At 33.3% G+C, this 12498-nt stretch overlaps 1 protein-coding gene across 1 annotated transcript; it reads left to right on the top strand.

Annotated features, from left to right (window-relative positions):
* Positions 1-3770: 3770 nt before the first annotated feature.
* On the top strand, positions 3771-7789 carry LOC104894980 (growth-regulating factor 2). The gene is made up of 4 exons (XM_010681369.4): positions 3771-4550; positions 5283-5507; positions 5956-6319; positions 6607-7789. The coding sequence occupies exons 1-4, from the start codon at positions 4151-4153 to the stop codon at positions 7361-7363; spliced, it is 1746 nt and encodes a 581-aa protein (XP_010679671.1). The 5' UTR covers positions 3771-4150; the 3' UTR covers positions 7364-7789.
* Positions 7790-12498: the final 4709 nt, after the last annotated feature.

Raw genomic sequence — 12498 nt, 5'->3', positions numbered from 1 at the left:
ACTTATTTTTTTTAAGGTAAAGAAAACCTGCCCTAATGTTACATTTAGTAATTAGGCAGTCAACAAACTTTAACTCTATTTTCTACCTATTTTGTATAGAGAAAAGCATAGTCAAGTGAGTTAGATTCGTCTCAATATATACTTTCAACATATCAACTTTATATACTTTTTACTTCTACGCAATTAAAAAATATTAGTAATGATAATCAAAGAGGCTTCGCGTGAAAGAGTGAATATAACACTTGTTTAGAAACGGAGGTAAGTGTTAAATAAGTTACTCTTATTACTATTTGAGAATTTTTTTTTTCAGTATCCCCTTGTGGCCACTTGACCATCACCACCCGGTTTTTTTATTTTATTGACTAACATGATAACAGTCGTATCCTCATAGTATTATAGTTTAGATTTAATTTGAGTTTGTCTGACATTAGGGTTCATAAAAAAATACGTCTGATTTTGTCGAGTTGAATTCGTGAAATAAATGAAAATTGTTAAGATATGATTGTAGTAGTTGTCAGATTTTTTAATCCATATGAGCCATGAAGGCAGTACAAAGTACAAAGAAGGGGATGAGGGATTTGAACATGTGACCTATTATTCACAACACCTTAATCTTAACCACTAGACCAAGACATTTTTTATTAGGATCATAATTGTTAATGGTAAAAGGGGATGCTTTCTTTATGGTCTTGATTGGGATAAAAAGAGAACCCTACCAATTATTTATGTCTATATGCTAAATCCAATTAAGGGAGAGATAATGTGTCGTACAAGCTTGAGACAGAAGTGTTGAGATGTTGCCAGTTGCAACTTGCAACTTGCAACTAGTTGAACGTATTGGTTGAAGGTTGGTCTCAAATTAAAGGGAGAAAGATTTGCGATTAAATCAGGATGGTGATAGGGATTGGTCGCGGATGATGATGGAAGTCTTGATTCACATTGGTAAAGCTAAGCCCTAAGGTGACGGATAACAACACCACGCAAGGCACACTACTATAGTCTATAGCCAAATTAACTACATGCTGTCATGCAAAGCGTGGATTATACACTAGAGTGCATAATGCTTATTGTGCACTTAAAAAGAACATACCATTTATATAAAAGAACACGAACTTTTTTCAACAACTTTTCTACTTTGAAAAAGAACACACGACTTATAATTAAAAAACGTGTAAATTTATACTTATGAAAGAAAAAAGGTTATAATGAAAACACCATATAGTAAATGAACATCTACATTTAAGGTAAAAGAACATATACCTTTTAAATTTAAATTTGAAAAAGGAATTTTTAGTTGCAAAATTTAAGTAAGCAAATAACAATAATTTTTTAAAACTATAGATTGTAAAAATGATAAAACAACGTAGTTTAAAAAAGAGCGCACCATGCTCTACATGCACTTGGGTGCATGTACTTATTTGCGGCTGTCATGCTCCAAGTTTGGAAGCAAAACTAACGATGGTTTCGATGAAGAAAAGAAAATAAACATAACAACTAGTATTTAACAATTTTCGAATGTAAATCACGAAGTATGTGAGTCACACTCACCCAAGCTACAATCTTTATCATAAACTTCCTCTCCGCTTCGTTTTAAATGCAATAAATGGGTATTTTTGTGAGATATAAGATATTCACTTGCTGCATTTAAAACGAAACGGAGGAAGTACTCGAATTTACAATAAGCATGGTATACCTAAAACATTTTTTTGCTTATTTGAAGCTTTGACTATTCTCATTTGGAGGTCTCAAATGAGCAAAAGATAGTCTTGAGTAGTCAGTGGATGTACCATGTAGGTGTATGATGAATGTACTCCACCCAAACTAATAACTAATTTACGATTGATTTTTGAAACTCATAACCACTGAGTTCAAGCATGCTTGCCTCCTTATAATTAAAAAATTATGAAGTTGTTATTTTTCATGTCGTAACTTGAAAAAGATACTCATGCGATGAGGCGAAAGGAAATTAATAACAATATAAAAGCTAAAAAAAAGCATTTTTCAACTTGTACATAATTCAAAACTTTAAAAAAAAGAGAAAGTTACGAACTAAAATATTACAAATTTATTGTCACTGAAATATCTCTATTATATAAGTGCAGGGGGTACGATGGTGTCTCCTTTACAAGAAGTCTGATATACCCTTAATCAATTTAAATTGTCATATATATATATATTAAATTGACAATATAACTTGATTGACACAATCAAACAAAAAATGAATCTGATCATATTAATAATTATACTGGTATTATTTTAAAAACTAAATGTTGGTTATTATTCGATAATCTCTATTATCTCTATTATATAAGCCAAATGAGGAGGTGTGGTGTCCTCTTTTGAAGTGACTAAAATACCCTTAATGATCTAATTAATGGAATGAAAAAAATTACAAAAACAAATCATTTAAAAATTCTCATTCCAACTTGCCATTTAAAACAAGTTTAAAATGGTATATGCATCAAATACTTCAATCAAAAATTAAATGGACAAAATATTTATACCTTATAAAAAAAGATGGCATACATAACGTGCACATGAAAAGTCTGAACTTCACTACCTTTGATATTCTTTAATTCAGTTAAACCAACTCATTATTTTTGGTTTTTTCTGTTCAATATTCATTCACAAAAAATTAATGTTAACAATCACTCACAACCATTTTATTTTTTTATTAGCGAATTAATATATCTAAATTCATCTAACTATTGAATTTTTCACATTTAAGTTTAATCATAAATAAAGTACGAATGGAGTATCTAATAGAATAACAATTTTTGAAATTTACGCACGCATCGCGTGCATATGAAGGCTAGTATATATAAATCAAAATCTTTCACTTTATTAATATTCAACAAGTGAACATGATACATAAATTCTTACACTTTATTTAAGCACAAGATTTCTTATGCTTTATATTTTCCTTCTCTTAATAATATGTTTGAATAATGATGAACAAATAATTAAAAAAACCAACAAAATATTGATTTTAAAAAATATATATTAAAAAAATTAAAATAATTATAAATGTTTGTTCCAATCAAAAAATTTGTAACATTGATAAATAACTAATTGAGAAAAAAAGGATTAATATGACACGCACACATATCGTTCAAAAAATGCTAGTATTGTATAACGAATCTAAAAGTAGTATTACTATTTTCACATCACAACGAAGTAAATCTGTATTTTTATAATAAGAGTGAAAAATTAGCATCTTTTCAATAATATAATGTCAAAAATGGGATATACATATATCTCTACTTTATGTTAAAAGATATTATATCCATTTTTCAACACAATTGCCAAATTTGTATAATAGAGAAGAAAAAGAATTTAGGAATTAATTGTTGATATTTAGGTACGCGTTATAATAAGGATTCGATACTCAAAAACCAAGTAAAAATATTAGGGCCTGTTCGATATTACTTACCGTGGTTTTTTGTTTTTTGGTTTTTTGATTTTCAAAGTCATGTGATATATATCCTATAATGAATGAAAAATTAGTCAAATTTATTGGGAACATAATGATTTTGGAAACTGACAACTGAAAAGTGAAAATCATTTCTTTTTTTTCAGCGTTTGGTTTTTAGTTTTAAAAAAATTGAAAACTGAAACAAAAAACGATAACGAACGGATTCTTACATGTAAGAAAAAGAACGAAAAAAGTATCAATTCTCTATTCACCAAACACATCCCTTGTATATGACCTACAATTTGGGGATAGAGGTAGCAATGTAGCATAATAAGAATCTTAAATTGCTCCCTTTGTTTAATACCTAAAAAATTAGATAAGGTTTAAATTGAGCTGAAAATGCCATGTCCAAGAGTAGACTAGGAATTGTCTTTCTTTGGGTACTACCTTGTCCAATTTCCTGAGTTTCAACAAAAACACACACACACTCTTTCTCTCTCCTCAACTATTTTTGCCTTCTTCCTCAAACTAATTCACTGCTTTTTTTTTAAAAAAAAACTCTGAGAAGTAGCACCTCTCTTCCTCAACTCAACACCCCCTTAACATGCGCCTCCCATTCTCTCTCCTCTTCATCCTATTCTCTCTCCTCCCTCCTTCATAAAAATCCCAACTTTTTTCTGTTTTAATTTATACCCTTTTTCTCATGAACTCAACCTTTTTACTTGGATTCAGGAAATGGATTTTGGGTTGGTGGGTGTAGATTCTTTGGTGGTGGGTCAAAATGTTCCTCCTTCTTCTTCTTCATCTGAACAACAACAACAACAACAAGTTCTAGAAGGAAAACCCAAGTGTAATGGATCTGGGTTCATCAAACAAGAAAGATCCGACCCGTTTTTAGATGAAGATAATAGAGCTTCAAAAATGGTTAAACGGGTTGAAGATTTGGGTGTAAGATCTGATAATACTACACTTCCTAAACAACAAATGTTGAGCTTTTCTTCTTCAACTAAACCTCAAGTTAGTTTTCTTTGTGCAAAAGATGTGGGATTAATTGCAGATAAAAATGCACAAAATCTTGTTTTGTCTTATTTTCAGCAACCTCATTCTTCTGCTACTTACACAAGAACTCCAGCTGGTATGTTGTACATTTTCTTTTAGTCTAATTAATCATAGATTTAATCCCTTAATTACCCAACTTTTGTTTTAATTTCTGGGTTTAATTTCCATTTTTGGGTTTGATTTGATCTTGATTTTATGAGATGGGACTATTTAATTAGAAACATGTCGGTATAAAGATAACATTTTTTTTCCAGTTTTCATAAGTTAATAATACAGGTTGTAAGTGGTCTTTTCAATCTTTTTGTTGGTCATGTCAAGATACAGTATATCTTTGATACTTTTGTTTTATTTTATTTTGCTTCATTATTAAGCTCCTGTTAAATTGGATATTTGTGTTCTATTTTGGGAAAATTTGAGTACTATTATCTTGAATTGATTTGTGACAAACAAAAGTGGTTTAGTTGAGGTAAAATAGTTGAATTAGTTGTTCTTGTCTTTCCCATCTCTCACTCACTTCTTCATGTTCTGTCTCCTCCTTTCTGGCAATTTTTGCAAATTTTGATGCTGCAACCTTAAATGTCTCTGCCAATTTCTATATATTTTTTTCATTTATTTTCCAAGATAATATTTAATTCCTATTTCCCTGAAATTTCTTTGCCTTTCTGCTCTGGCAATGATAGATTTACATGAAATTGGTGATTTATTTCTGTAGATTATTATGGTCCCCATATAATTTTGTCTTTTTTTTGTTTTTTTTTGTTTAGGATATCTTATTGTGGTCTGATTTCAATTGTTAATAAAAATTCAGGGTTTAATCCTGGAAACTTGAATGGGAGCATGCATGGGTCATTTACAGGGATCAGAGGACCATTTACACCAGCTCAATGGATAGAGTTAGAACATCAGGCTATGATTTACAAGTATCTGACTGCAAATGTTCCTGTTCCTGCTAATTTGCTCATTCCAATTAGAAAAGCCCTAAGCTCTTCTGGCTTTCCTGGCTTCTCTATTGGATCTTATCCTCCCCATTCTTGTAAGCTTCTTTCATTTCCTTCACTATTCATTAACAAAGTAATTAGGTTTTCAATGGGTAAATGATTAGTTTAATTATATCAATTTTTGAGCATAGTATAGTGTGATGCTATGAAACTTAGACTCGAATATGGTGTCGGGGTGTTTGTGTTGGACTTGGCCATTTCATTGTGAGGTTTTTGGTTTAAAATGAAGTATCCATGTGCCGACACAAGTCCGACATGGGTATGTAAGGGAACATAGGTGATGAATAGAATTGGAAAAATGAAATCTTTGAAGAACAGTGTTTGAATTTACTAACGTGATTTTCCATGACTTCATGTCTAATTTTGCTTCATGTTTGATGTAATGAATAAGGACTCAGAAATGTAAGCTTTGAAGAATAATGATGTTGTTATTCTGATTTTGCTTCCTTTATGTTGCTTTGCCTTTTATTATGTGAAATGTAGATGGATGGGGAGCTTTCCATCTAGGGTTTTCTGGCAGCACCGATCCTGAGCCCGGGAGGTGTCGCCGAACTGATGGAAAGAAATGGCGGTGCTCGAGGGACGCTGTTCCCGACCAGAAGTATTGTGAAAGACATATAAACAGAGGTCGCCATCGTTCAAGAAAGCCTGTGGAAGGCCACACCGGCCAAGCTGCCTCTGGACCCACTAACACCAAGGTTGTTCCAGCGATGTCTGCTTCCATGTCATCGCTCGTATCATCCAGTGGCGGTGCCTCCAACAGTGTCACTGTTGCACATCAGCACCAGATCAAAGGCTTGCAGCCTACTGGTGTCTCCAATGCTTCTTCTGACTCAATTGTTAATCGGTGAGTCATCTCAACTTTCATGATTATGATGATCTGGATCCAATAGTGCATATACTCATACCTTTAATTTGCTTCCTTTTACTTTCACTTTCTAGGAAAGTGACTACAGTATTAGTAAAAGAGCCCTTAAGAGATTCTACTCTAAGACCGATTTTTGAGATAGATTTAATTTTCCTTCTTTAATGCCTTGTAGTGGATATAATGCTGCTGCTCATTATCTGTGAGCTTTCTAGCATAACTTTTAGCAGAGAATTTGATATTTACTGACTATATTTGTGCACGAACAGCTACCATAATGAGCCGGACCTCTCTGTGATGCCTTCAACCATCAATTTGAAAACCAATGACACGCCGTTTTCCATTGCAAAACAACATATCCCGTTGGATGAATCCTTACAATCAGAATTCGGTCTTGTTTCTACCGATTCTCTCCTCAACCCTACCCAGAAAAGTGCCTATATGGGCTGTAAAAGCTACAATTCTTCTATCTTGGAGTTCAATGCTCAACAAACTCAAGATCAATACCCACTACGGCATTTCATGGACGCCTGGCCCAAGGACAATGCTAATCGTTCAGCCATCCCCTGGCCCGAAGACATGAAATCGGATTGGACTCAACTGTCAATGTCAATCCCCATGTCAGCATCCGACTTCTCGTCATCCTCACCCAACCAAGAGAAAATCACTGTTTCACCATTGAGGTTGTCTCGTGAGCTTGACCAGTCTCAAGTGGGTTTGGGGGTGGGGACCATTGTGGGTGAGACGGGCATGAAGCAAAATTCTTGGATACCGATTACATGGGGAAATTCAATGGGAGGTCCTTTGGGGGAGGTCTTGAACAATACAAGTAACATTGCACCAACCCTAAATCTTAAGGGTGAAGGATGTCACGGGAGCCCTCAGCTTGGGTCATCCCCAACCGGTGTCCTGCAGAAGTCTACCTTTGTTTCTCTTTCCAACAGTAGCTCCGCTGGAAGTCCGAGGGGTGAGAATATCCTCGGCTCAGCATCTCATGATAGCTCTACATTCGTTCCTTCCATGTAAACTGTTGGAAGAGCTAGTCTGCCAAGGTAAGAGAAGAGTGAAAAGGAGATTACGTGACATTAGTTTCTTCCTATTGTGAAAAATTGGTTTCGAAATAAGTCTGCTTGAGGCTTGTTTAGTATCTTAAAAATATGCTTATATGTTTTCTTCATTAAGATTGAGTTTTGCTAAACAGTGTGGGAGGCTCAAAACTTAAAACAGGTGTTTATAGCTCAACCTCTTTTATGGTTTGAGTTGTACCAATCTGTTCATCGACTGATCGTGGTGTATTATGTGTGTTATTACTGTACCTATCAATGATCACTTTGCATCTCCTTCTCCATTTGGAGAACTTATCCAAACTTTCACGAATTTTTGCTAAGGGAGAGTTGGATTGGACATTGAAGCAAATACATCTTGAAATGCACTTTTTGTTGGATTAAGCAAGCTTATTTGTGATTTGTGACATTGGTTTATAATAGTAGTACAGTTTTAAGCAAGCTTATTTGTGATTTGTGACATTGGTTTATAATAGTAGTACAGTTTGCTAGTTTAACTCCCACGCCTCATTAAGTCATAGATGGGCAAAACCATCCAAATTTAACAGCTTTGCTTTTTCTGGAAGAAATACCCTGATATATTTCTATGTATTTTAGATCTACACTTCTTCCTCAATTTTTTCTAAGAAATGTAACACTTAATTGTTGCACTATTTGAAATTTTAAATGTAATAACCTTGACCATGCTTTACTAATATGTAAAAAAAACGTTATGAAGTATATAATGCTATTGGTTGAATCTCATTGCAAATTGTCAAAACACATTTATTTTTTACTAATAGATGACGAGGAATATTAATGTTAAGTTGAGCTATTATGTTAGTATCGTAAAATTTGAACTATTAATGGTCAAAGTTGTAAATAGGTAAAAGTCGAAGTGTTTTATTTATGTAAAAGCAAATGAAGAAAAAATCCAAAGCAAGTGATTTTAGATCTTAATATCCAATCTTTAAGATGGATTTCGCTCAACCACCTTCTTTAAGAGAGAAATTAAACAGACTAGAATAGAAGAAAATTGTTGATGTGTATTCTAGAAATTGTAAAAATAAGTTTACCAAGGAGATGAGTGTTAGGGCAAGACATTATTGAGTAAGAATAGGCCAAACTCGTCCTATCCATTGCTCATTATCTTTCATGTCATATGCGTCATATTTTGTCACAGCTAATTTATATGCTACTTTCATTATTCACCTAATTTCTAAGCCTGTGTCCTGTTACACGTGACTCACCTGTTCATTGACTGTTCTTGAGAGTCTTTTTAATTTCTTTTTTTAAAAATCCACAATACTCCTTTCGGGAGAAAGTATATGCGCATACCCGGTATGGGCCAACAGTGTCCATACCGGGGTATAGAACTGGCAAAATATTACCCAACCCGCCAACCCGACCCGAACCCGAACCCATTAATAATGGGTTGGGTCAAAAATTTGAACCCGTTTAATTAAATGGGTCGACCTGATCCAACTCGTTTAATTAAATGGGTTGGGTCAGGTTGAAAATTCCAACCTGATTTTGACCCACCTAACCCATTTAGTCCTCTACAGCTCTTGCTTATTATGACTTAGTCATTACACTTAAGGTTGAATAATTGCTTACGAAGTTGTAATGATGTTAAATTTAAACATTTCTGTTGATTTTGAACAAAAATTGGTTGATTTTGAACAATATTATCATATGGTTATGTAATGACTTAATTTTAATTTGCTGCCTACTGTTATTTGCAAATAAATTATGTTGTTTTTATTTTTTTTCTAGAAAAAACACGAAAAAAAAATTAAACGGGTCGACCCGTTTATCATAAGGCTGGTTTGGGTTGTAAATTTCAACCCGTTTAAGTTAACAGGTCAGGTTGGGTCAAGGGATTCTCAACCCGCCAACCCAACCTGATCTTGACCCAACCCGACCCGTTGCCAACCCTACCGGGGTATGTTAGTTATTTTGCCAGAAAAAGACAAAAAAGGTTGACTTAGACAACTCTGATCATGTTGGAGAGAAATCAGATCAACTATTATATGAATCAGATCAACCACAATGTGAATCAAATCAACTATAATGTAAATCAGATCATGAATATATGTAAGTAAAAACCCAAAAAGAAATATATATATATATAAAAAAAATAAAAAAAACAAAAAAAAGGAAAAGTTGTATTTATTTACAAATTTACCCCGATATTTACAAATATCGGGTATGCGCTTATCAGCGCTCCTCATTTCGGAAGGATGTGTACGTCTATCATGGTCATAATAGAAATGATCATGGAAATAAGGAAATCTAATAGATCAAAATGATTTTCGGCTCACGTTTTAAAATTTAAAATTATTTTGGACCACCAAATTTCTATGATTATCATTATATATGACCATGATAGAATTTTCGCTTCAAAATGGTGTAAGTTGTTTTCACAGTTGATAATTCCACATTTTCACGGCCATAATAATAAATAAATGTTCTCCTTATAGCTTTGCAAAAACTGAAATGTAAATGTATAAAAATGATATGAAATACCTAGTTTTAGGTACTTTTTTCGGAGCACTCAGGTGGCTTTGTTGGTTTGTTGAACCTTTTAGGAGAAAAAAAATGAGAGTTGTGAAACATTCTAAATTATGAAATATTTGAAATCAGATAGTTGTCCACTACTTTTACATTTGATACTAAACACTAATAGTTGTGAAACATCCTGAATTAGGCAAAATTGGCTTCAACACTACAAAATATGGCGTGGGTGCGCCCAACACCACAAACTTTGACTAGTAGCTAAAACACCCCAAACTATTGACCTGGCTGCAGCTAGTGTCATAAATGATGCTGGAGCTAACTTTTCTTGTTGACGACGGGGAATCCGTGTTAATTTTTTTTCCCATTTCCCCCCCTTTTTTTTTCATTTATCCTATGTTTTCATTGATTAGAAGCCTAAGCCACGTGAACATATGTTAAAGTTAGTTTCGACGTCATATGACACTCACTGCACTCATACCAATAATTTGTGGTGTTTTGACTATTAGTCGAAGTTGGTAGCGTTGCGTGCACCCGCGTCATAGTTTGCGGTGTTACGCTAATTTTTCCCCCTAAATTATGATTTATTTGAAATCGGACAATTATCCACTTTGACTTTCACATTCGATACTAAACACTTTAACTATTATTAGAAATCAAAATGTAGTTTAGTCATGTTAAGTTCTAAATTTTCTTAAAACCACCCCTTTAATAATTTATGTTTGACTTTTATGAAATTTGGATGATCAAATCTATAGTATACAAATAATACAATACTCTTGACGTATATAAGATCTATAGTACCAAGTAGTGGTTCAGTCATCAGTAGTTGTTGTTGTATTCAAAATAAGCATGTCATTTGAAACGAATGTGACAAGCTCCATCACTCATCATAGAGAAGAAAGACTCAAAAGAGGGATGGATGGATGAACTATAAAGTTGGAGTGTTGACACAAACAATTAAGTGGATAAGTTCAAATCATAACTTCAACACCCAAAAAAAAAAAAAAAAAAAAAAAAAAAAAAAGAGAGAAGGAGAGAGAATAATAGAAAGATACTAGTACAAAGAAATGGGCCCATGCTTCCCTGAAATAAAAGAAATGGGCCATGCATATATATAGGGGTATCTTTATTTATTCTTTACTAGTAGCAAATTCCAATAGGAAAAAAGAAAAAGAAAAAGAAAAAAGGAAAAAAGATGGGATAGATAGATAGATAGATAGATTTAAAAGCTTATGTCGGATGAGAGGTTTCATTGGTGTTTCCTGTCTGGGGTCAGGGGAACTTCTTCCCATCCCTCGGACCGTAACTATGCTCACTTCACATTCACCATTGTCGTATACAATGCTCATTTAATTCACTTTATTACTCTTATTATTCAGTATTATAGTAATCACATATTAAATGTCATATTTATTAGTACCATGTACTAATCTTTGATAGGAGTAATAATAATAATAATGTAGGTAGACAAAATCAAAAGTGAAAAAGGTTGGTGAGTACTGACTAGTGAAGTAAATAGTGAGTTAGCAAGGTTAAGAAGTAACTGACTAATTGTCATACACTTAATTAGTTCAACATTTAACATTCATCAATTGTGTCCAACAAAAGTTTTGTACTAGGTGAGATAAGAAAGAGTTTGATAGACGCAATATTATTAAAGACTAGTTATTAGGTTCGGATTATGCTTCGGATAAGAAAAATTTTCATTTATTAATTAGCAATATTGTACATTAAAGTAATAAAATTAAATACCACTTAGTTTAGTGGTTAAGACTTTAGTTTATAAACTTGAGGTCACGGGATCAAAACCTACGTTATGCAACTTCCAATTTTATTTTAATGTACACGGATTACGTGAAGTAAAATACTCCTTAGAAGAGCGCCATGTGGCACCGTTCCTTGTTTAGGAACACCTTTTAATATATTTACTAGTATTTGAGCCCCGGCGTTGCTCCGAATTGGTATTGTTTTACAAATTTGATATGCATTTTTTTCCATTCCCATCAAAATATATTAGGAAAATTCAACATTTAAAAGGTACAAGTATAATAATGTGTGGACACTTAAAACATGACTAAAAGTTGGTTGAGATGGTAATTGTGTCAGTATATAATTGCAAGAGGTCACATGTTCAAATCTTGTTGGAAGCTAATTTTACTTTTGTCAATTGACATGACTTGTCACTTGTGTACACATTGGACAATTCTAGTGGAGTAACTGAGGTGCCACATGGCGTGTATACATTGCGTGGAGGTGACATGTGACGTGTATACATTGTCACGCACGCGGACTCGTTTGATGGGGGATAAGGGGAAATCCTCAAATGAGTCTCGCAAGGTTTGATTCTTAGACCTCAGGAATATGAGGTGTGACGATACTACTATTCCACCCCCTCAACCTTAATTGACATGTTATATGAAATTTAGCTTTAACTTGCATAGTTGACTGAGTGCCACTAGCCCATTGTACTAGATGTTAGTGTAATCAACATCTAAAAGTTTACAACTTCCTCCGTCATTGAATAATGGGTGTGTCATATTTGCCTTTTGTGGTCGTATATGTAGAACTTTTTTATGTTTCTTATCAATATAATTATTC

Source organism: Beta vulgaris, chromosome 6 (genome assembly GCF_026745355.1).
Source record: "Beta vulgaris subsp. vulgaris cultivar EL10 chromosome 6, EL10.2, whole genome shotgun sequence".
Classification (NCBI taxonomy): Eukaryota; Viridiplantae; Streptophyta; class Magnoliopsida; order Caryophyllales; family Amaranthaceae; genus Beta; species Beta vulgaris.
Note: the sequence above shows the minus strand (reverse complement) of the source record. Positions and strands in the feature narration are given on the sequence as shown.